The sequence below is a fragment of the Panthera leo genome, chromosome B3 (genome assembly GCF_018350215.1).
Source record: "Panthera leo isolate Ple1 chromosome B3, P.leo_Ple1_pat1.1, whole genome shotgun sequence".
In the NCBI taxonomy this organism is placed as follows: Eukaryota; Metazoa; Chordata; class Mammalia; order Carnivora; family Felidae; genus Panthera; species Panthera leo.
The window spans coordinates 67,514,111-67,539,393 of NC_056684.1; the positions used below are offsets into that span (position 1 = coordinate 67,514,111).

Here is a 25,283-nt window from a genome sequence, read left to right on the forward strand (position 1 = left end):
CTTTAGATTTTGTGTTGGTATATTTTGTTATTACAGCATTTTACAATTTTTAAATTATATGTCAAGTCTTCTTAACAACAATATCAAATGTTTTATGTTAGAAGGCCTTCCTCCCCATAAGATTATAAAGTAGTATGTTTTAAAACACCTTTATAGATTTTTTTTTTTACATTAAACGTAGCTGCATAATCCATATGGGGAATTTATTTTTGCCCGTATTACTTCTTTACAATCTTGTAAATTATAGATGATGTTAAAAACCTTTTTTTTAATGTGGATTATAGCCATTATATTTGCTATAATAGAAATTAAAACTGGAAAAATGTTAAATAATTTATTTAAAAAGCTAATTAAAAGCCTATTATGTTAGCATACATATTATTAATGAAAAATATATTCTCCCAAATTAAAAAAAATATAGTGAAAAGTGGCATGGTTTTACACTTTTGCAGTCTCTTTAATGTCTGACTTAATCAAAGACAGTTGAATTTGCAGATGTGCTTCTGTATTTCATTTATTGTGAGATTGTTTGGTTGAAGTAAATGAAGAAAATCAGGCCTTATGCAAAAGGGAAATATATTTCAGTAGCTTTTTCAAATAATTGTGAATATTTTTCTTTGATACAATATAAAAACTTGACAAGTGGTAGTTTCTTAAACGTTAGTTTTAGTGTGGTATCTGAAACCATATTAAGGAACTCTGTGCAATTAAAGTGAATTAATTTTAGAAATGGCGATATTTGCCTTTCTTATGGATGAGAGGACTCAATTAAGGTATGAATTCTGCCCAAACTGATCCATAGATATAATTCAGTTCCAATCAAAATTCCAGCAGAATATTTTCTAGAAATTAACAGGCTTATTCAGAAATTAATATAGAAAGGCAGAGATGAGAACAGCCTAAACCATTTTGAAAAAGAACAGAGTTGGAGGATCCTCACTACCGAATTTCAAGATTGCTTGTAAAGCTACAGTAGTCAAGACCCTGTGGTATTGAATAAAAGACAGACAGACATAGACATCACCGGAACAAAATAGAATTCAGAAATAGACCGCACATATATGGTTAGTTGATTTTTGACTAAGATGCCAAAGCAACTCAATGGAGAAAGGATAATCTTTTCAACAATAGTGGAACAGTTGGACATCTCTATGCAAAGTATGAAATTTAACCCATACTTCACATTCTGTACACAGATTAACTCAAAGTGAGTCATAGACCTATTTATCAAAACAGGAACTAATAGGACATACAGGATATCTGTGTGATTATGGTTTGTACAAACATTTCCATAGACACCAAAGCACAGTCCATAAAGAAAAAAAATGGATATGTTGGACTTTATAAAAATTTAAAACTATTACTATTTGAAAAGACATTGTTAAGAGAATGAAAATACAACCCCAAAGGGGAAGAAAATATTGGCCAAACACGTATCTGATGATGGGCTGTCTCAGAAATCAGTGATAAGAAAACAATTTAAAAATAGCTCAAGGAATGCCTGGGTGGCTCAGTCTGTTGGGGTGTCCGACTCTTGCTTTCAGCTCAGGTCATGTTCCTGGGGTTGTGGGATCAAGCCCTGGTCAGGCTCCGTGCTGGCTGTGGAGTCTGCTTGGGATTCTCTTTCTCCCACTTGCACTCTCTTTCTCTCAAATATATATAAAAAAAAATTTAGCTCAAGATTTGAACAGATACTTCACCAAAGATAATGCATTTCAGTAACGTCACAGAAAGATGCTTAGTATCATTAGTCATTAGAGAAATGCATATTAAAATCATAATGAGATACCATTACATGTCTATTAGAATTGTTTAAAAAAAACACGCAGTGTATTGACTTATGACAAGGATGTGGAGCAGCTGGATTCTCATACATGGCTGATAAGAATTCAAAGTTCGCAAAAATTTGACAGTTTCCTGTAAAGTTAAACATGTACTTACTGTACAATCTAGTATTCTCACAGATATACCCAAGAGAAATGAAAATTTGTGTTTGCACAAAAATCTGTGTGGAAATGTATATAGTGGCTTTAGTTATAGTTATCTTTTAAAAACATATCCTTCAACTGGTGAGTGAATACACGTGCTGTGCTACATCCCATATGATGGAATACTACTCAGCAATAAAAAGGAACCGATTACAGACATGCAGTCTGGGTGCATTTTAGTTGCGTTATGCTGAATGAAAGCAACCAGTGTCAAAGGCTACGTAATGTATGATTCCATTTATTTGACCTTCTAGAAAAAGCAAAGTCGTAGAGATCAAAAACAGATTAGTGGTTACCAGGGACTGGGATAGAGTATGTGAGGGAATTTGGGGAGCGTGATGAAACGTATTTAAGTAATGGAAAGCTGTTCAGCTCACGGTGGTGAATGCAAGTTTTCTAGAATTCCAGTTTTTCACTTGGCAGTTCAAATTTTATCTTTGGTAACAAATACTGTCAGTTGTTTTCCTTAAAGTTACTGGTTTGTTCAGATTTGAAATTTTTTTGCCATTTATTCAGGTCTGAATAACCATAGTTTGTCAGTTCTTTCAAGCAAAAATTGTGTGCAAAATGTGTGCATCCCATTCTGTCACACAGAATTTTTTAAAAGCATAGTCAAGAGTCCAAATTTAATTATATTAATAATTAATTTTAATTACTAATTTAATTTTAGTTAATATATTAATTTTACTGCTTCATTAATTGCATTCTTAATGTTTTTTACTCTGCATGGGGTAGTGAGGAATGCTATGGCTACTCACAGTCCTGGTTGGTGCCACCACCTTACCCTATGTCAGCAGTTTACCCACCATTGCTTTACACTGTGTAGGTAAAGACAGTGGAAAAAAACAAATAATGTCCTAGTATTAATATAAAATAGTATTTTTCTTGCATACTTCCTAGAAGGGTCTCAGGGACCATAGAGGTATGCAGACGATAATTTGAGAGCCTACATTAAGGGGATTAACTTTCATTGGTAATTTTTTTTTAATTTTCTGCTGTATCGTACGATTATATTTTCTAGGTAAAATGTTTTAAGCCATGTGTAAAATTAGGTGTTTCAAAAATGAACTAGGGTTAAATAATAGAATACTCTTGATCTGAATATTCCTTATTCTGCAGTTCAAATACACTCCACCAGGTGGCATCATACCTCTGCTTGTTACCAACTCTTCCTAAAAATGAAGACACAACTTTTGATAAAGAATTTCTTCTAGAATTGCTGGTAAATGTTAATGTTCTTTGAATTTTCCCTACCATTTTGAATCATACCTAAAGACCTGGGTATGTCTTTTTTTCCAGGGCTAAAGGGTAAGTAGATCGTTGCTACCTATTTTACAATTACATCATCATTTGGTTTTGTCAGATTTCTTTTCTCATCTGTTAGATTTCTTTTCTCAAGACTTTACCTCTCACAACTGCTTTATGGCATGAATTCATTGCATACAGACATTTATGAGCAGCTTCTTTGTCAGGCTCTGGATTCAGGCAATGGGGAATGCCTAGATAATTGACACCATTCCTGCCTTTTAGAGGTCACAGTTACATACACACAGGTAATACATATGTATTCATATCTGTCTATCTGTGTATTTTAAAAGTTATTTAAAGTACCTTGAATATTGACGTATACCTTTATCATTAGAAAACTCAGGAATGTTTAAAGAAAATAAGTTATCACTGACTTAGTGGTTTAAGAATTCTAAGGGATTTTTCAGTCATTTTGGAAAGTAGTGGACTTTATCTCTCAAACTAATACTTTTTTTGGTAAGGTTTTTTTTTTTTTTTTTAAGGTTTTCTTTTTTTTAAGTGCAGTTTTAAGGCTCACAGAAAAATTTGAGGGAAAGGAGTATACCTTACTTTTAGCTTTAGTAAAATCATAAAATGTATGAGTAATTATGTCTACACTATGAATATTTAAGTTGTTTGCAATGTTCACTTACAAATAATGATGTGATCCTGGCACATGCCTCTTTGTGCCTATGTGGGGACATTTAGGAGAGGTAACTAGAAGTGAAATTATTTGATTAAAACATGTGCTTATTTCAAAGATAGGATGCAGCCAAATTATCCTCAAAAAGGTGCATTTCCCACCAACAGTGTGTTAGAGTATATCTCCTTAAGCTTGTACCAGCATTGGGTGTTATGAGTCATCCCAATTTTTGCTAGTGTCAAGAGTAAAAAAAAAAAAAAACAAAAACCTTGTTTTAATTTTTTGTTTTCTGTTTGCTATTGAAAAGATCCTAAAGGACTTCCTTCCTCTGCTATAGTTTGAGTAGTTTTTAGTATGTTTTTTATAACTTTACAGACATACACTATGTAAGAGTATATATACATCTTTTAACATAGAGCCATAATGGGCACACAGTTTTGTGACATATATTCCAAGCTAATACTTTTAATATAGGGTATAAAATACAATTCCTTACTGTAGAGAAGAAGATATGCTACTTTGGGAATAGTTACCAGAAACCATTATAGCAGATGTTTTAAGCCTGGTGACAGGTGCTTCAGTGCCATTTGGAGAGAAATTCCTGGAGTTTTAAATTAATTCATGTGTGGAAAATACTTTTTTATTGATATATTTACTTGTGTGAAATGTATGTCTCGGGTCACCATCTTTGCCTTCTTCGTTATTTCCGAGTGCCAAGTGCTTTCTAAAAATTCCTTGTCCTATTTTCTGACAATGTAAAATCGTTTCTCATAAGTCAGGTTTGGGGATTATTAATAAATCCTTACTATACAAAGAAATGAGGATTTCTTTAGGAATCTTTCTAATGGAAAACAGGTTTAAACATAAGGCTTGATTTTATGCCTTTTACAGTCTTAGAGCTAAGATTTTATTTTTGAAATTGAAATATTTATGCCAAAAAGAAAACGGTTTTAAAAATTTAAAAATTTATAGTGCTACAGCGTTATCTCTCATTTCCTCTTGTTCCTAAACGATTTCCTCAGGCTTTGGATTCTTCTAATATCTGAATAATGATGAAGAAGTTGAAATATGCATATTGGTTAGATGATATCACACTGTCTTCTTTCCTAAAATAATACTATCTCTACTGAAGAGAACATGACACATTTTTCAAATATATCATTATTTTAACATATTAATTAGGGAACAAGCTTATTTCTGTGTTTGAAATAGAGGACTACTATAATATTAACAATGGAAATCTACATAGAGGCCATCAAGTCCACCTCTCATTTTACAAGGAAGGCTGAGACCAGGTTATTAATAAACAAAATTTTCCATATTGTTTACTTAGTATAAGAATAAAAACTTTAATCAAGGACTTAGGGCTCCCATTTTTTTCTTACATTGATGAATACTAAGTGCTGGCATGTGCAAGGCACCTTGATGCTATTTTACAGTATTCTATTTCATTTTCATAAGAAACCTGAGAGGTAGGTGGTATTTTATCTGTTTTACTGAAAGATTGCTAAAATCAGGGAAGTTGAGGTATCTTGCCCAGTTTTTATGTAGCTCATACATAGAGGTTCTGGGAGTTGAACTCAGATCCATCTGATTACAAAGCTCACCATAATGGGTGCCTCTTTCATCTTTGATTTATGGAGAAATTGAAAAAAGGAAAGAAAAACCTCTAAGTACTACCATAACTGAAAGAGATGAAACTTCTCATTTCAAACTTTATGGTGAATTTCTCCATAAATCATTTTAACAAAAGATGCTTCTGACTTTCTACATGAACCTGTTTCTAGGTATCTCGTCACGAACGTCGAATTTCTCAGATTCAGCAGTTGAACCAGATGCCTTTGTATCCAACTGAGAAAATCATTTGGGATGAAAATATTGTCCCAACTGAATACTATTCTGGGGAAGGTAAGCCAGAGAAGCACGGGATTCAGGTGTGCCATGAAATTTAATTTAGAATTTATCATAGGTAACTGAAAGTACTTCTGTCTGTTACATACATTAGGATAATATTCTGGTACCTTCAAGTCATTTTAAAGCTGGAAACTATTCAGTATTTGAATGCTTAGCATTAAGGATTTTTATTAAATTTAACCATGTCCTAATGTGTGTATGTGCATGTCCTCAGATGTGCACGTGTGTACATATTTTATGTCATGTACATATGTCATCCTTTATAACATATGACCATAAGCAATAAAAATACTGTAAGGAACCTAATAGTATAGGAAGTGTAGCTTTCATTATGTCACTGTAATAGGTTTTGTTTGGTAGTGTTTTATTTCAAAGCCTTTTTTAGAAGTTCTTCTGAATTCCTTGTTAAGCCAGTTAATGACCACCAAAAATTGTCATTAGTTAATAATAAACCCCTAGTCTGATTGAAAATAGTATTCCCTGGTTTGTTTACCTATTTCAGCAGATTTGTTCCTAAATGCTTTTGTTCATCCTTTAAGGATGAGAATTCGCCAAAATTGAGTATATGCTGAAGTATATTGTGACATATTTTGAAGGCATATTTCAAAAAAAATTTTAAGGAAATTTTTTGAACAATGGCATCATTATGAGAAGCTTAGCTGTTTTGAAGACCTCACCAGTGGTACATTTATTTCAAATGGATATTTCAGAGTCCTGTCCTAAAGCCGTAACTTTAGTAAACCCACACCAAAGTTTTTCTAGATTTCAGAATAGGCAGTCTTCATTTTTTATTTTTTTCATTCTTACAATGGCCAGTGCATTGTTTTCTCACTTTTTCCAGTTTGTTCATGCTAAAAGCATTTATGACCATGGATGTATGCCATCTCTTTTCTAATCAGTTCCTACAAAGCAGATACCACTTCATACTTTGTTTGGCAGTAAATAGCTTATATTTTCTTAAACATAGACCTAGTCATACATGTACCTTTTGGTGCTACTCAGTCACACTGGTCAGCATATAAAACATTTTGCCAGGTATAGAAAGTATTGCTCTTCTTTCGTTCCGGTGAACTTAAAGGAAAAGGGATTTAAATCTTTTCAGCTTTCATAGAAAGAAAGTATTTCAGAACAATATTAGTTGCCACTGTAATTAAGCTGTTTTCAGACCCTTGACTATATCATGCCACTGATCTCTCGTGACCATGGATGGCCCTGTGTTTTGGGGGCTCAACATCTGCTGATAATAAATAGGCAAAGATCAAAGCTAATACTGCATGATACAGACTGCTTCTAGCTCCCAGGGAGAGGAAGAAATTGGGACAGATATAAAAATAGATATATTGTAAGAATTGTAAAGAAAATTCTTGTAAAATCTTTTGCCCCTTTTTTGGACCTTTTTAATAAACACAGATCTAGAAAGCCACACAGAATAAATATAGAGCTTAACTAAGTGTCATAAGAGAAATAACCACCATGTTAGCCATCCCAGAACCCTCCTATAAGCTCCTTCCTAGTTACTGCTTCTGCCTCCACTTGAAAGTAACCATGTCTTCACTTCCATAGTAATCACTATATATTTCTTCATATTTTTATCACCGAATTGTGCATCCACATATGATAGTTAATCGTGCACATTTTTTAAATGTCTTTTACTTTACAAGTACCTCATATCCCTTCCTTTTGTTTTGAAGAACCTGAGTTGTTTGTTCCACAGTCTAGCTTTTTTTTAGTGACTACTCAGTATACACCCGAGTATGTCCCTCTGCGCTCTATTTTTCTTACAGATTGGTATCTGAATGCAGAAGCTTGATCAGGCTTAAGGTTTTCTCTCTGGCAAGATTCTTGGTAGTGTTGTATTCTTTCATCAGAGGCATATGATGTCTGGTTGTTTTTGTGGGTATGATGTTAGCTGCCATTGCTGCTTAACAGCTAGATTTGTTAACTCAATGACAGTTGCAGAATGGTGACATTTTAATTCTTTTTTTCTTTTTTTTAATAAGATTGTGCTCTCAAAAAGATGCTTTCCCTTAGCCTCTGGCCTGAAAGATACTGAGTCAGATTATAAATCAGAATTTATGAACATAAATGATGTGAAATAAAAAAAGAAATTTTTTTATGTTTATTTATTTTTGAGACAGAGAGAGCATGAGCAGGGGAAGGGGAGGGGTAGAGTGAGAGAGACAGAGAGACAGACAGACACAGAATCCGAAGCAGGCTCCAGGCTCTGAGCTGTCAGCACAGAGCCTGATGCAGGGCTCGAACTCACAAACTGTGAGATCATGAGCTGAGCTGAAGTTGGTCGCTTAACCAACTGAGCCACTCAGGTGCCCCCCATTTTTTTATTTATGTTTTTTGCTATTAGGTTCATTATTGCTTCGGTACAGTGGGAATGGAAGTAACTCCAGGAATAACAACCAATGCCGTATCCTTAAAGTCTAGCCAAAAGACGAGATTCAGAGCACAGTAATGACCACTGGAGATAGATTTATGCATTGTAGTATGCTAATTAGGTTCTGCGATAAATTTGTCATGGGGTTAGTTTATGGTCATTGATTACTTCGAGCTTTGCCAAATAAAAATTAGTAAAGGAAGAATTTTTAAACTACTTGAGACTATATTAATTTTAAGTATCTTCAAATATTTTTTAGAAGATTGTATATGAATTTTTGGTATGTGGTTATATGTATTAATGAGATTTGTTCTTCCTTTCCAGTTCTTAATAGATAGTTCTTAACCTGGTTTCAGTTCTGTGTGAAAATAAAAATAGGACCTTATCAAATATGCTGTATTTCAGCATATTAAACATTAAATTAGACTCTACCAAATTTGTGGTACATTTCTTTATACATAGTACAGCTGTCTGAGTAAGAGAATAATTTGGATGTGGATGTTGTTTCTTTTTCAGGTTGTCTTGCTCTTCCCAAGTTGAATTTGCAATTTTTGACTCTCCATGATTACCTTCTAAGGAACTTTAATCTCTTCCGCTTAGAATCAACTTATGAAATTAGGCAGGACATCGAGGATAGTGTCAGCAGAATGAAGCCATGGTTAGTAAATTGGTTCCATTTGTAGTGAAGAGATGCAAACCGTGACATACCTCTGTCAGAAACCTCATAAGTGTGTTTAGAAATAGTATACCTGGCTTGTAGATGCCCTCCAAAATATGATATTTATTCTTTGAGAAATTGTCTGATTTCTGTAAATTTACTCTTTGAGAAATTCCCTAAATTCTCTAATGTGGATTAGAGTATATCAAAAGTGATAAAATATAAAATATGTATCTGGATCCTTGGGGGTGGGGGACTGGAAATAAGCGGTGAGAGGTCATCATTCTCGGGGACAGGGAAGAAGTGTAGAGGAGAGTAGGTTGAACATGAGTAAAAGGGTAAAGAGGGAGGGTATGGGCTGACCCAGCCGGCCTATACTAGGGCAGGACAGTTTAAGTCCTGGGAGCTTATAATAAAGGGGTCTTCTGCTACCCCAGCTGCTCTTGTGGCTGTCACCAGTACCTCAGTTAGCCTCTCTAAGGGACCTGACAAGAGATGAGGAGCATTGCTGAGCATCACATGGAATGGAACGTTGGGAAGTCTTCCTTGGCCCTCCATCCATAGATTACCTTGAAGAGACTAAATCAGTATTTATTTGGGGGCCTGTGAGTAGGGCTTATTATTTGATGAAGTCTTCTGCTTAAACTCCCTGCCTGCTAGCTCATGTCTGGAATTCCATTAGCTAAGGAAAGACTTTCATTCTAATTATTGGAAGCAGCTGTGCATTAGGAGATTTGTGGAGGTTAGTTTTGCGTTTTAGACATGACTTTATGTCCTTCATTTATTATTTGATTCTAAGTATGAAATTGATGAGGGTAAGTTATATACCACAAGTGACCATAAACTAGTAAAATTAATTCTGTAAAATGAATTTTTATTATAGTCCTACCATGCGTGCACATATAATTATGCTGCATTCTGTATGCAAAGCTTAACACTTTTTGAATATGAACTGATGCAGGTATTTTCCAGGCTTCTCTCCTTACTAATTACAGAGAGCTACACGGACACTGTGATTATGATCTATTTTTTTCACTTCCACATTTTATTTCATACACACTTCTATTTTTTAATTAATTATTATGTGAAAAGTTATTCTGGGTGAGACTATAAAACACAACATAAAGTATTTTTGACTTAATAATCAGTTGAGTCAGTAGGCAGGCTAGCACTGTGAGATTTGTATACTCACTGGCTGATCATCCCTGCCCACAGCTTTGCTGAAATTATTGCCTATTGTTTGGACCCCGGGGGGAGTGTTTGATCGGAAGCTTCCTTTCAGTTTATGGTTACCTTGCGTGTATATGCTCAGATTCTGGACCTAATTTTGGCCATTTTGCAAACTAGGGATTTATTAATTAGCAGATTATCAAATAGAATTCACTTATATTTTACTTAAATGTCAAATAAGCCAAAAATACTTAGAGTTCTTCTGGTCTATTAACAAAGGAAATTTTTTTAACTTACATTATTTTCTGCTAAGGAGGAAAAATATCATTTTTGAGAGTTTTAACTTGTGATAATAAACTTTTCTAGATTTTCGTAAAAATGATGAGATCTAGGGGCACCTGGGTGGCTCATTTGTTTGAGTTTCCGATTGTGGCTCAGGTCATGATTCTTGCATTTGTGAATTCAAGCCCTGCATTGTGCTCGCTGCTGTCAGTATAGAGCCCACTTTGGATCCTCTGTCCCCCTTTCTCGCCACCCTGTCTCAAAATAAATAAACATTAAAAGAAAAAGATGAGATCTAAAAAGAGGCCAGACTTCTTTCTGCTCGTGTGTGCTGAAGGTGGAGAAGAGAGGCATTTTTACTCAGTGCATGGTTCTAATGATCATGTTTTCAGGCTGCTAAAACCACTGAGCAACATACAGGCAGAAATCTGTCCTCTTTAATGCTTCATGTTGCAGGTAGATTTTCTAAGCAGAAGTTGGGGAGAATAGATTAGTGGTTGCCTGGGTGTAGGAACAGGATTGACTGTAGTCAGATGAGAGGGATCTTTTATACATAGGATGGAAATGTTCTCAAATTACATTGTGGTGATGGATGCACAACCCTGCAAATTTACCAAAAATCATTGAAATGTGTGCATTTACAGTGAATGAATTTTATGGTGTATAAACTAATACTGTAGTAAAATTGTAAAAAATGGAGGAGGTGATAGTTATTACCTTTTAGAAATTGTACTAAGCAAGTCACTGGATGCAGAACATTTGTTTTTAATTAGTTTTGCTCTTTGATATTACAAAATGTGTAGGTTTTTTCTTATAACACAAAGACTTTACATGGAATATAGCTTTTCTTTATCTGTGGAAGCATGTTAGTTTTGGCAGTGCTTTCCAGTTTGGGAGTGTGGCTACAGAATTTATGTTACAGATTTCCCAGATATACTACTTAATGTAAAATTTAAAGCACTACTTAGACTAAGAAGAAATAATGGGTATTTGAATGTTACTGATTCTGATTATTACAACTAGCTTATTTGTACCCCTAATTCATGGCAGCATCTTTTAAATGATTTAACTATTACGCCCTAAAGCAAGCATTTGCATAGATATTAATCATTTGTTGGTTTGGTTTTAATTTTTAAAATTCTAGCTTGTTCTAAAACAGCTTATAGAAATACCTATACATAAAATGGAAATAGTTGTGACTATCTTGATGAAAAGAGGAAGAGGATAAGAATATAAACTAAAGCTAACTATGCTAGATTATTATTATAATCTAGGTTATTCTATCATTATAATAGATTATTCTTTGACAGCATGGCTCTGCTCTTATGTATATAGTTACCTTTTTTTCCTGGGTGTGTGTAGGCTCCTCCTCCTTTGTCCCTTTCTTTACTGGACCATGTTTGCCAATTCATACTGTTGAATATATTCCTTATATATTGGGACTTGGTTTTTGTTTTTTGTTTTTTTGTTTTTAAGTTTATTAGTAAGAGTTACTAATGTCAGGGCTTAGTTAGGAGCTAAACATGTATTCCTCCTTACTAATTGTACTTGTCCCAAAGTTGGGGAAAAGTCCTTTTTTGTTTGAGTAATCATGCACTTTTTTGGTTTTCAGGCAGTCTGAGTATGGTGGTGTAGTGTTCGGTGGCTGGGCACGAATGGCCCAGCCTATTGTCGCTTTCACTGTGGTTGAGGTTGCCAAGCCCAACATAGGTGAAAACTGGCCAACCCGAGTTCGTGCGGATGTTACCATCAATCTGAATGTCAGAGATCATATCAAAGATGAATGGGAAGGTAATTCTCTATTTCAAAAAGTAAAGCTACCTTTTGCCTTTATAGTTTATAGATTTTCACTTAGAAAATTGGCAAAACACTTGTACTAAATATTACCCTTCTAAACATTGTCTTTATATTCATTAGTAGTAAAAATAACAAGGATCATATAAGAATCATTAAATGTCTCAATACTTTAATAAAAAGCATAAAAGAGCATACATATCACAGTATTTTGAAAATTGCTGTTTGCGAAGCTGAGATGAGAGCTCTTTAAATGTCACATATAGTAAGATGATATTTATGAATTTGTAGGATTGGTATAAAAAGAATTAAAATATTACTGTTTGCTAAAGAAGGGGGGGGACAGCCCATGTATAACTTGTACACATGCAGAGTTATTATGGAAAATTGGTATTTTTAAGAGATAAAGCAGCCAGAGTGAAGAGAATAGGGATGTATATGGTTGGTGGAAAATAAAGACACAATATCAAAATTAGACAAACTCAAAAGCAGTTCTAAGGGGATCTGGGAAAACAACTCAGAGAGAAATAATGGTTTATTTGCGCCAAAGGGAGGAAGTCAGATAAAAAATTAGTGGTATTAAATGTATTCAAGGATAGATAATAGATGCAGAGAAATTGAATGACTTATTTCCCCTGCTCTTTCCTAGGCAAGATTTTAGGAACAGGAGTTCCGTGTCACTGTGAATTTTATGTAGAGGCAAATATGTTCGTAGTTAGTAAGACAAATAAAGAGTTAAAACATTGATAACACCTGTACCAGAAATGGCACGTGAACTAATTTTTAAGTGGCACTTTTATGTTTTTCCCCCAGCTGTCTATGAGAGCTCTTGCTTGCTGTCCTGTTGTGAGAAACAGTAGCTGGCAGATTTCATCTCCATCCACCTTCTTGGCATGCCAGAAGGAAAAGGATAGTCCCTTAATGGATCAGTTTTCAGAAATTACTACTCCCAACATAGCTGTTTATAACCTTAGGGACTATATGATATGTTTATCCAGCAATTCTGAAGGAATTCAGCAGCAAAGCTGGCCAGATGCTTAACAGATGGCCACTGTAGTGGGTATAGTTGTAACAGATTGTTTTGGTGACTCCTGTATCCTTCAAAAGAGTTCCAATCTAATCTAGTGCATCACACATCTAGAATAATGTACACCTTTATTGTTGCTGAACCTTAAGAAAGGCATTAAGTTGCTGGAGAAGGTTTTATACTTAATACCTTTGATGCTTAAGGAGGTATTAAAATAAACACTGTTTTACACAGTTACCTAAACTCCTTTCCTTTATTACTTTGGAGGCTTCTGTCAGAAGGACGTTAAATAGTCTTTTTTTTTTCTCTTTCATTCTTTTAAACACAGGCCTCTGATGGAATGAGAAATCTAATGGGTCAATTTTGATGAACAAGTTAGGGAACAGTAGGGTACTATAGAACAGTATATTCATTTTCCTATTATGGGGCATGGTGGGGAGAAAAGTGTTTCCTGGGAGGCCAGAGCCAAAATTCAGGCCCTGTGTTGATCACAGATGGATTAACTAAATAGAAAATGGAGGCAAAAAATCAGAGGGGAGTTCTATAAGTACTAATGAATATTGTCCTGTAGGAACAGGATAGTTTTGAAGAGTTTAAGTTGAATATATAAAGCATTCTTCTTGTTCCTTCAAAAAGGTATGAAGCTCAGGCCCTTAAATACCCCATTTAAAATTAAGGAAACTGAATTATGAAACAGGAATGCTGGATTCTGCTCTAGAGGGCACAGCCAGGACAGAGTAGGTACATACAGATGGTTGAAGGAGAAAGATAGTTGAGCTGTTCTCTAAGTTGTTTTTTGTTTGTTTGTTTTTTATGTAGATATGAGATGTCCCACAGTAAAATGATCTGCTTTAGCAGGGAATAGGCAGTCATCCATCAGTGGTGCCAAAAAGTGACATTGGTGGGGACCTAATTACTTCTTTTTGTTTTTTAATTTTTTTTTTTTTAATGTTTGTTTATTTTTGAGAGAGACAGAGACAGAATGCGAGTGGGTTAGGGGCAGAGAGAGAGGGAGACACAGAATCCGAAGCAGGCTCCCAGGCTCCAAGCTGTCAGCATAGAGCCCGACGCCGGGCTCAAACTCAAGAGCCGTGAGATCATGACCTGAGCCGAAGTCAGACGCTCAACCGACTGAGCCACCCAGGTGCCCCGGACCTAATTACTTCTCAGGGCCACTTTGACTCTAAGACTTAGAAGTTGTAATGAGTTGTGCAGATCAGAAATCCTAAAGGCAGTACAACTCAGATAGTAGAATAGTTCCCCTTCTCATCACTTCTCCTGCTTCTTTACATAGAATTTGTTGGGAAATAAGCAATGAAGTTATTATCAGAATCAGAATTGTTTCTAGCACACGTAAACCCCACTCCATATTAAAACAAACCAGAATGGTCCCAGTACTGTTAACCACGCACTGACTGAAATTGCTGATTTGATTTAGTTGTAGATCTTATTACCAAGATTATAAGCAAGCAGACCATTTAAGTTTGCATTTACGTCCTACATTGGCTAACAGAACGAATCAGGAAAGAAATGAAGATTAAGTGGTGTGACATTACATGATATGAGATCTAATTTTGCGTCCCTTGTGTTCCCATGTGTCTACTTTTAGTAGAGCGGGGGATTCAGTTGAGTCTAGTATTTGATGTAATGATTAAGAAGCTATGGACTTTGGCACAAGTTTCCTATTTCTTGACATTTACCTTTAAAAATGTTAAGTATTTGCCAAACGAAACTATATATTCAACATGTTCTCAGGATGGTATCTATAAACAATGCTTTTGTGCCTTGTTAAATTATTCTTGAATTGACCTCTTTCGGGGAGTGCAGTTAAACTGTTATTGGAATGGCAGTGATGGATAGTTTAAACCGATGTTAGAAACCTGCTGAATATGACATAGATGGACTATATGCCAGCCATATTTTTGGTTACTTATTAAGAATGTTAAAAATAAGAATGATGACGAGCATCCAATTTTGGAGCTGTAACATGACTTGGAGGGCTTATTCGGTAACATATTCATGGCATAAAAGTTTCTAATTTTAATATAAAGAGAAATTTTCGTTTAATTATTGCTGTCAGACATTGAGTATTAAAGATGATAGGAAAAAACCCGTAATTATATTATAATGCAAATGTAATCATCGATCGCATCTGGTATTTTAAATGTTTCTTATATCTCTATTCCAAAGATAAGAGGATGAGAATTTGCCAACAAAAGACTGAAAACAAGAACATTCTAGTAAGTGAAAGCATCTTTATGTTTTACCAGGTCTTCGTAAGCATGATGTCTGTTTTTTAATTACCGTGCGTCCCACAAAACCGTATGGTACCAAGTTTGACCGGAGGAGACCTTTTATTGAGCAGATTGGCCTGGTTTATGTCAGAGGCTGTGAAATCCAGGGCATGCTAGATGATAAAGGGCGTGTCATTGAAGACGGTATGGTGATCTATATTTTTGAAAGAGAGTGTGTACATAATGATAAAATTCTTCACCTTTTTTCCTTTTTGCATCTTAAGTAGTATTTTTTAGTTGTTTTACATAATAAGTCATCACAAAAGGATTATGTATAAAATATGTGTAAGTTACCTACTACCCAGTTTTAGAAATAATAATATGGTTTCTAAACTTTTTATTAGATATTGGAAAGGACAGGATCTTTTGAAGTTACCTTTATTTAAAATTTTTGTAATACTTTGCAGTATTGCTTTTTAAAACCTCTAAACACCTCTTATGACATATTTGCCTAGTGTTTTAAGTTTTATTGTTTTGATTCATTGTAGCAGTGGCTCTCAGTTGGGATTAATACTACCCTTTATTCTGAAATGTATGGTGCTATTTATATTGTCATATGACCGGGGTAGGGTTGGGGAGGGTGAGCTATTGGCATTCGACAAATGGGGGCTCGGGATGCTAAACATCTAAACAGAACTGCCTTGTCTAAGGAATTGTCATACCTAAGATGCAGACATTACCCATTTAGAAATACCATCTTACAGGGTTAGTCAGCTCTTTGATTTCTTAGATTGATTTTTCTTTGAAATTCTCTCATTGATTATCATTGATTTTTCTTTGAAATTCTTTCTTACGTTGTCTTGACTTGGTACAGCTGTTAGATTATATATGCATCTGTGTCCAGTGCTTACTTTCCAATTTGTTTACTAAACTTCTCTCAGAACTAGAATTAACCTCTACCACCTGTGATTTTAAGATTGCACCATTGCTCAAAAGTGCTGATAATTAAACTAATCTTATTACTAGAATAAGAGAAAATGGGAAAGGTGGAATAAACATAAGGCCACATATTGGGACCAGAGTTAGAGGTCTAAGACAAAAAGAAAGGAAATTTCCTTTCACACTGGTGATATTAGGAATGGTATGTGGATGACAAAAGTAATCAGCCAAGTAAGGTGGTGGTAGGAGCTATGAGTGACTGACAAAGTTGTTTGACTTCTAGGGCTCTTATTTTGTTTGAGGACATAGATAACTGCAGTCTGTGGCATTGCATCATAAACATTACGTGACTATTCTGGGAAAAGAAATAGCAAGAATTTAAGAAAAGGAGGAAATATTTTCAGCTTCGTAGCATCTACTCAGGGGAATGACTGGAGTTAACTCTGGACAGTTTACTCATCATTTCTAGAAAAGGAATACTGCTGACTTATTTTGATACTTGAAAAGTGTGTATTTCATTTACCAAATCTTTTCAAAATGTCTAGGACCTGAGCCAAGACCCAATCTTAGAGGAGAGTCAAGGACATTTAGAGTGTTTTTGGATCCAAACCAATATCAACAAGATATGACCAATACTATACAAAATGGGGCAGAAGATGTGTACGAAACTTTCAATATCATAATGAGGAGAAAGCCAAAGGAAAATAACTTTAAGGTAATTTTTAAGCTGTGTGTAACTAAAAGTAGTACTATGTTTAATTTGAATAACTTCTAAAACGTAAATACATAGATATGAAGTAAAAATGATTCATTAAGAAAATGATCAACTGCTTTTGATTCTAAACAGTTCTTTTAGATTTTTCCCTATAGACTAAATATAAAAACTTAAGAAAATTTATTTACTAAATCTGTGTTGTCTTTTGATGAGTGTAGAAACTTAAAATATAAATTAAGCCAGGTCAGACTCCTTCCTTGATGTTGGTATATTAGATACTCAGTATGGCCAGTATGAGGTAAAGAAACTGCTTGTTTATGTATTTACTGGGAGTTCTTTTTTAAATCAAAAGTAAGTGTACTTCCAAATCACTTTACAAATACAGATGTGATACCTCAGGGCTCTGAATTGCTGTGATAAAACATGTTCATTGTTTACTCATTAGCAGGAAAAGAAAGGTTTAGGGGCTGGAGAGTTTTACTTTCATAACTTAATGGAGACAAGGAGTTTTGATAAAAGAAGATTCTTTATTATTGGAAAGTGTATTACAAAACGTAAACGTTGAGCGATTTTTAGCATTTGGTAATGCTAGCTTCGGCACAAGTGCCTTTCTTCATTCTCTCCCCCAAAACAGTGCTTCTACATTATCGCTTTATCATCTTTTTTTTTTTCCTTTTCTTATGATTATAAAAAGAAGACCTCACATATGAAGGAATCTATTCTCCATTTAGCCCTGTTGTTGAAGATGAAACAGTGGAAGTACTCTTGATTTCTTTTTGTCTCCCGCTGCACATCCAGTCCATCAGTCAGTTTGATTAGCTCACCACCTCCACTGATGCCACGTCGAAGATACCTTCATCGCTCACATCCCTGCTTCCATTCTTGACTGCCTCTACCCTTACGCTATTCTCCACATAGCGACCGAATGCAAATTATGCCCTGGTACCCCTGTTCAGCTCTTTTTAATGGTTTGCCATCACAGTAGAAAGTTACCGCCATAATCCAAGAGGCCCCTTCATTATCTGTCCTCTGGCCACCTCTCCCAATATCATTTTCTAACACCTATCTCTGATTCAGTCCATGCCAGCCTCACTGACCTTTTTGCTATTCTTCAATAACCCATACCTTTTTTACATGGTGTTCCCTCTACCAACACAGTCTTCCTCCCAGGGATTTACGTGCTTCGCTCCCTCACTTTGTGTGGGCAGCTCTGCTTAGATGTTACCTCCTGTGGGAGCTTTTTCGGGAAACCCCCACCGAAAGTGGCATCCCCCCTTCTCATCAGTCTTAATCCAATTATCTGTATCTTTCCTCACAGCTTTTATTATACCTGCTGGTTATATATTTGTTATTTATCTGACTTCACCATTAGAATGCAGGTCTATGAGGGCAGGGTCTCTGTTTCTCAGTAATGACCGGATTTCAGTCACTGTACTAAAAATGAAAAAAAGTTCCTTGTGTTCATTCATTTGACCGGTTTATTTAATGCCCACTGTGTGTCTGGCATTGTCCTGAGTTATATGGAGTCAGTAAAGATGAGTAAGACACAGCTTATACTTTTAGAGAGTTTAGACTACCAATAAGGGAAGTTAAAAATACAAACAGATAACTAAGTTGAAGTGTTTAAAGGTACCAAAAGTCATAAGAAGGATGCAGGTAAAAGTGCCATGGAAGTAGCGCCTGCCTGGCTCAGTTGAAAGAGCACGTGACTCTTGATCTCTGGGTCGTGAGTTTGAGCCCCACATTGAGTGTAGAGATTACTAAAAAAAAAAAATAAATAAACTTCAACAACAACCAGAAAGTATCATGGAAGATCAAAAGGCATTCAGGTTCCTATCCAAGAAATGGGCAGTGATTAACTCAACCTGTGTTTGGGAAAGGACGAATGCTCTTTTGGTGTGTTTGGTGTTTTGTTATATACCTGGGCAGCATCCCTTATTTCCTTCTCTCTTTTCCAGTCCATACAGCCTGTTCTGACCTGGATATTTTATTTCTTGCCTGAATAGTTGCACTACATAGCTTACTCTGCCCTACCTTTGTTCTCCTCGTCAGTCACCTATTTTTCATGTGCTTCCGCTGACCATTTCACTCTGCTTCTCAAAACATTTCTGTGACTTTCCATTAATGATGAAATAAACCAAAGCTCCTTCACAGATCCTTTACTTTGAGCTAAATTGAAATGCCACCTTCCTCCATGAAACCTTGCCTAAGGTCAAAAGTCTCCCCTCCATGCATCTTTCACCTACTCGGAACTGTGTTCCCATTGTATTTTGGAATATTCTTTACCATTTGCCATAGTCTGCTGTGTAGTGTCATTGCTAAGAACATATTTTATCTCCCTACTAAAATTTTAATTTTCTTAGAGAGTAGAGCTCTCATTTTATCCATCATTATGTGAACATATTCATCTGTCCATCCAGTGTTTTTACCCATCTCATGGTCAAATTTCCTAGATCCCTGCTCTCATAGAAATGATATTTCTAGTGGGGATTATACAGATGACAAACAGATAACTACATACATGAAAAGAGAATTTCAGGTAGTGATTAGTACAAGAAAATAAAACAAGGTGATGTGATGAGAGTGTGATTAACGTATGCCATCCTGTTACTTTGTTATCCTGTTGGAGTATTTAGCATTTATGATATAAAAATGGTTGGTTTGGTTATTTTATTCCTTGAAATTAATAGCCTAGCCTTCTGATTTTCATATGTGAGATAGATCGCTGTGTCAAAGTAATTATTGGAAAGTCTAAGAGTTTGCCTTGACCATGTATATGTTAACTACTATAATGACTTTTTATTGTAGAATATTTCTTCCATTTTGAAATTTGACATTTCATTTTTACCATTTGTCTGCTTTCCTTTTTATTTCTTATTTCTTCTAACAGTGTTAATTTTAATATATTTAAATTATGGTATGTTTCACAATTGAGGCATATGTTGATATGCTTCTGGTTGTGTGTTGTCTTAGCACTGAGGAACTATGGAATATAAAGAGGAGAAAGCTCCAGGAGTTTCCAAGAGGAAGCGTCCGCTTTAAGGGTTTGTTCTATAATGTTTTCTTGCTGTTGTATAGTCTTGATCAGATTTTCATTATGTCCAGCAGGAGTCAAGTGGTAAACTCATTTATGACATTCTGTCTAAATCAACTCCTAACGGATAAACTGTTCTTGCTAAGTTTGGTCTTTTGTTTAACTCAGTGTATGGTATCAGCTGAAAATATAGCTGTTGATTCAGTCTAGCCAAGCACCTGTCAGCAGAAAATAGCTTCTTGCCTTGAAACACTCGGGAATTCTGGATTAGTGCAGCCGGCTCTGCATTCCACTGAAGTGCAAATGTTTGGGATGTCTTCTTGACACAACTCTTTTCTCTCCTTTCACTGACAGGCTGTGCTGGAGACCATTCGGAACCTGATGAATACTGATTGCGTGGTACCTGACTGGCTACATGACATCATTTTAGGTTATGGGGATCCAAGTAGTGCACATTATTCAAAAATGCCCAATCAGATTGCCACTCTTGATTTCAATGATACGTTTCTTTCCATTGACCATTTAAAAAGCAGCTTTCCTGGTCATAATGTCAAAGTAACTGTGGATGACCCAGCTCTGCAGATCCCGCCTTTCAGGTAATGTCAGCACTGGATATATTCCTTTCAGGCTTTCGGTAGCCAACCTCAGATAGGCCATCAGACTGCAGCTAACGTTTTGACTGTCTTGATTTTGTTTGGGCACTCTACCTTCACCATGTAGTGACAGGGATACATTTATTTTATTTGACTTGTTTCTCATTCTTAGTACAGCAACTATTTTAAGCCCATAATAAAAGTAGCCTCACATCTAGTAAGGGATCAGTAAATGCTTGTTGTCTGAAGAGTATTGTATAAACATATTTATAGCATTTGACTGAAGAAACATGGGGCGCCTGGGTGGCTCAGTCAGTTGGGTGTGTGGCTGTTGATTTCAGCTTAGGTCATGATCTCACAGTTCGTGAGATGGAGCCCCGCGTCAGGATCTGTGCTGACAGTGTGGAGCCTGCTTTGGATTCTCTCTCTGATTCTCCCCTACTCACACCAGTATGTTCCCTCTTTTTCTCTCCCACTCTCTCTCAAAATAAATAAACATTAAAAAAAATATGTCTTTGCAAATTATGCATAATCTGGTATATTTCCTAATTAATGGACACACCCATGGGATATTGAACTTTCTTTTGTTTTTTCAGGGAAAAATTGTTTTTCTTTTAAGCTTTCTTACTCCACAAAATTTAAATATTTGCAATATAGTTATATGTAATGTTAAAGGAGCTTTGGTTTTAAATTGTGACTAGAAATGGAACAAAGAACCTGATGCAACTCCTCACTCTTCCCTGAATTCTCTTGTGTGGAAAAGGCGCACACAGAGAATTAGTTTTTTTAGTTTAATTTTAAGGTATTTGTTGATTTCCCCAGGTGCCTAGGGAGAGTCACCTCCTGAGGTATCCCTGACCCCAAGCTAAGAACTCTGCCCCGCATGCCCCTCTCCACCCCCAGTCTTCCATGGAAAGCTAAAGCTTTTACTTTGAGATTGAAAGTATTAACCCTTACTGGTATATCTGCCTTAAAGGCTTGATATTCCACAGTGTTATAACAGGGCTCCAACTTGTCTGTCTAGTTTTCTCTATTGTATCCATTCTGGCAAAACTGGCCACTTGTACTTGAACCTGTATATAGTCTTACTTCTTCCTAGACTAGCTTCTCTCCCATGTTTATATGTCTAAGTTCTTTGAAACTCATCTTTGATGCCATCCCTCCCATGAAGCCTTTTCTGATTTAAGGAGGGACAATGTGTAAAGCACTTACAGTGCATGGACATAAGTATGTAACTCCTGCTTCTTTGATTCTCCTTTGTTCAGCTGACTTTTTCTTATCTGAACTCCATGAACACACATTTTAGTGCTTGTATGTCTGCTCTTTTCAGAATGTGTGTACAGATAGTGAGTTCCGTTAAGCCATACGTGTTTCTTTCTGATCTGATTATCCTCCATACAATGTCATGCACAAGGTAGGTGCTTGGGAAATTGTTAATTCTAAAAATGAACAAACATTTTGGTCTTGTAGGATAACCTTTCCAGTAAGGAGTGGAAAAGGAAAGAAAAGGAAAGATACAGATGGTGAAGATGAAGACTCCGAAGAGGCGAAAACCTTAATTGTTGAACCTCATGTCATTCCCAATAGGGGCCCTTATCCTTATAACCAACCCAAACGGTAATTTTACTATCTATGTTAATTGTAATAATGAATAATAGTTTGCTATTTTGTATTAATAATGTTTAAAAATTTACTTATCCTTTAAAAATCCCAGGAAACTTAGGTTTCTGGACCCTTTTTCCTTGTATTCTGTCAGCTAGATAGCTCAGACATTTTTGGCCGTTCTGTAGTCATATTTCCAAAAGAAACATTTTCAGGTCCTATGAACAATAAATGTTAGAGGGCTACCTTAATTTGAGCACAGTGTTCTTACTTCATGGCCATGTGCTATATGTAGCAGCTACCCTCATGCATGTTTGCCAGGACTATTAAACTGGCATTATATTTGGTATTACATTGGGAATTGGAACTTTGACATTCCAAGTGAGATATTGGTTGGGCTAAGTGTATTGAAAAATAACTGTAGTCTTTTCTTTCTGTAAGATTCACTCAGTTTCAGTTGGTCTGTAGAGGGGTAGGGGTGAAGGAAATCATTTAGAAGAGACTGGTTCAGTCATGTAAGATGTAAAAGTACGAGATTTGCTATCCAACATTGTGCTTGTAGTTAACGATACTGTAGTATGCAGTTAAAATTTGTTAAGAGAATAGATCTGTTATTTTTTCTTCTTTACCACATACATGCACACCCACCTACCCACCCTACCCCCCTCCAACACACACACTCACTCACTTGAAGGGCTGGGGTGAGGAAAAGAAGAGATTGGGAGAACAGGGGCATATATAGAGCAGACGTTTGGACTTCTGGTTATTGTCTAATTTTTACTAAATGTTGTTCATCTGTATTTTTAACCAACTTTTTATTTACTCTTATTTGTAGTAATACAATTCAGTTCACTCACACACAGATAGAGGCCATCCGTGCTGGAATGCAGCCTGGGCTAACTATGGTAAGAAAGGCATTGTTCCACATGTTTTTACGTGGATTTGGATAAGATAAGCATCAAATGTGTAGAGTGTATTTGAAGCACAAAAACACAACTGAATTTAAGTGTTCATAAGTAATTGTGGCATTGTTTGCATATGGACATTTTGCCTTCTACTTATTTCAGTGTTCATAAATAAAGTTTTATTGGAATATAGCTATGCCTGTTTGGTTACGTATTGCCTCTGTCCAGCTTTGTGCTGTAACGGCAGAGTTTAAATACTTGCAGTAGAGATTGTATGGCCTACAAAGCCTGAAATGTTTACTGCTGGCCCTTTACAGAAGAAGTCTACTGACAACTGATTTAAAACTATCTTTAATTTCCAAGTATTTAGAGATTTTCCTGTTATGTTCCACTTACTAATTTCTGTTCTGAGTCCTTTATGTTCAGAGAAAATACGTTGTGTGATTTCAATTTTTTGTTTTTTTAATTTGCTCAAGTTTGTTTTGTGGCCCAGGATATGATCTGTCTTGGTGAATATTTCATGTGCACTTGAAATGAGTGTTTATTCTATTGTTTTGGGGGGCAGTGTCCTACATATGTCAGATTCATTTGATTCAGTATTTCTCTGTACTTACTGATATTCCACCTACTATTTCTGTTGATTACTGAAAGAGGATTATTGAAGTCTCCAACTACAATTACATATTTATCCATTTCTCCTTTCAGTTCATTCAGTTTTTGCTTCATGTTTTTTAAAGCTTTATGGATAGGTACATATACGTTATCATATCTTCTTGGTGAATTGATGCATTTCTTATTATGTAATGTTTTTCTTAATCACTGGTAATTTTTTTTTGTCCTGAAATATACTTTGATATTAATATAGCAACTTCAGTTTTTTGATTAGTGTTCACATGATACACCTTTTCTCATATTTTGTTTCTAACCTACATATTATATTTGAAGTGAGTTTCTTGTAAACAGCATGTAGTTGGGCTATGTTATTTTCTTCATTCTGATAGTCTCTGTGTTTTAATCAGTGTGTTTAGACCATTTACATTAAATGTAGTTGATATGTTTGGATTTAGACCTACCACTTTATTATTTATTTTATTTCCTTTGTTTTGTGTTCCTGTTCCTCTTTTTTTTTTTTTTAAACTTTCTTTTGGGTTAGATAGTTTTAGTGTTTCATTTTAATTTATCTATTGTGTTCTTTTGTATCTCTTACACAGATTTTTCTTAGTGGCTGCTCTAGAGAATTACAATATAAATACTTAGTTTTTCACAGTCTACTTAGAATCAGTATTTTGTCTCTTAAGTTGAATAGAGGATCTTTACCTCCATGTAGGTCCCTTTCCCTTTTCCCTTTTATGTCAGAGTTGTTATGTGTATTACACATACGTACATTGAAAATACCGTCAGGCAATGTTAGAAAAGCAAACATATTTTAAAAACTCTAGAGAAAAATGAATAGGCTGTTATAAATTTGCTGTTTATCCTTCATTCCTGATATTTTTAAGTTTTCTCTGATGTCACTTCCTTTCGGTCTGAAAAACTCTTACCACTTTCAAGAGCAGGTCTGCTAGCAATGAATTATCTTTGTTTTTCTTCATGTGAGAATGTCTTTCATCCTCATTCTTTGAAGATATTTTCACTTGGACATAGAATTCTGGAGTTCTTCAAAATGTTATTCCACTTCCTTCTGGCTTCTGCGGTTTGTGAGAGAAACCCATAGTCATTTGAAACATCCTTTTGCTATACATAAATATATCAGTTTTTTCTGGTTGCTATTAAGAATTTTTCTTCAGTTTTCAGCTATTTAATTATGATGTGTCTGGGCTTGGATTTCTTTGGAATTATTCTCTTTGGAGTTTGCTGAGCTTCCTGAGTCTGTAGATTTTGGTCTTTTGCCAGATTTGAGAAGTTTTCAGCCATTGTTTCTTCATATATTTTTTCAGTCTTTTCTTTTGCTTATTTTTTAGGTTGGGTGTTTTCTATTGTTCTGTTTCAGATTCACTGACTCTCTTGTCCATTCTGTTACTAAACTCATCTGGCAGTTTTTTTAATTTCTCTTTCAGTTTTAGAATGTCTGTTTTCTAACAATATGATAGCTTAGTAGTTTGCTGTGTT

At 35.4% G+C, this 25,283-nt stretch overlaps 1 protein-coding gene across 1 annotated transcript in view; it reads left to right on the forward strand.

The window, feature by feature from the left end:
* The window catches only part of AQR (aquarius intron-binding spliceosomal factor), a 91,617-nt gene that overhangs the window by 35,696 nt on the left and 30,638 nt on the right, over positions 1 to 25,283 (forward strand). The window contains exons 14-22 of the mRNA XM_042942481.1: positions 3,108 to 3,210; positions 5,706 to 5,826; positions 8,738 to 8,879; positions 11,944 to 12,122; positions 15,423 to 15,590; positions 16,871 to 17,040; positions 20,429 to 20,670; positions 22,138 to 22,284; positions 23,105 to 23,174. Of these exons, the coding sequence (XP_042798415.1) occupies positions 3,108 to 3,210; positions 5,706 to 5,826; positions 8,738 to 8,879; positions 11,944 to 12,122; positions 15,423 to 15,590; positions 16,871 to 17,040; positions 20,429 to 20,670; positions 22,138 to 22,284; positions 23,105 to 23,174 (1,342 nt within the window). The remainder of the gene's footprint in view (positions 1 to 3,107; positions 3,211 to 5,705; positions 5,827 to 8,737; positions 8,880 to 11,943; positions 12,123 to 15,422; positions 15,591 to 16,870; positions 17,041 to 20,428; positions 20,671 to 22,137; positions 22,285 to 23,104; positions 23,175 to 25,283) is intronic.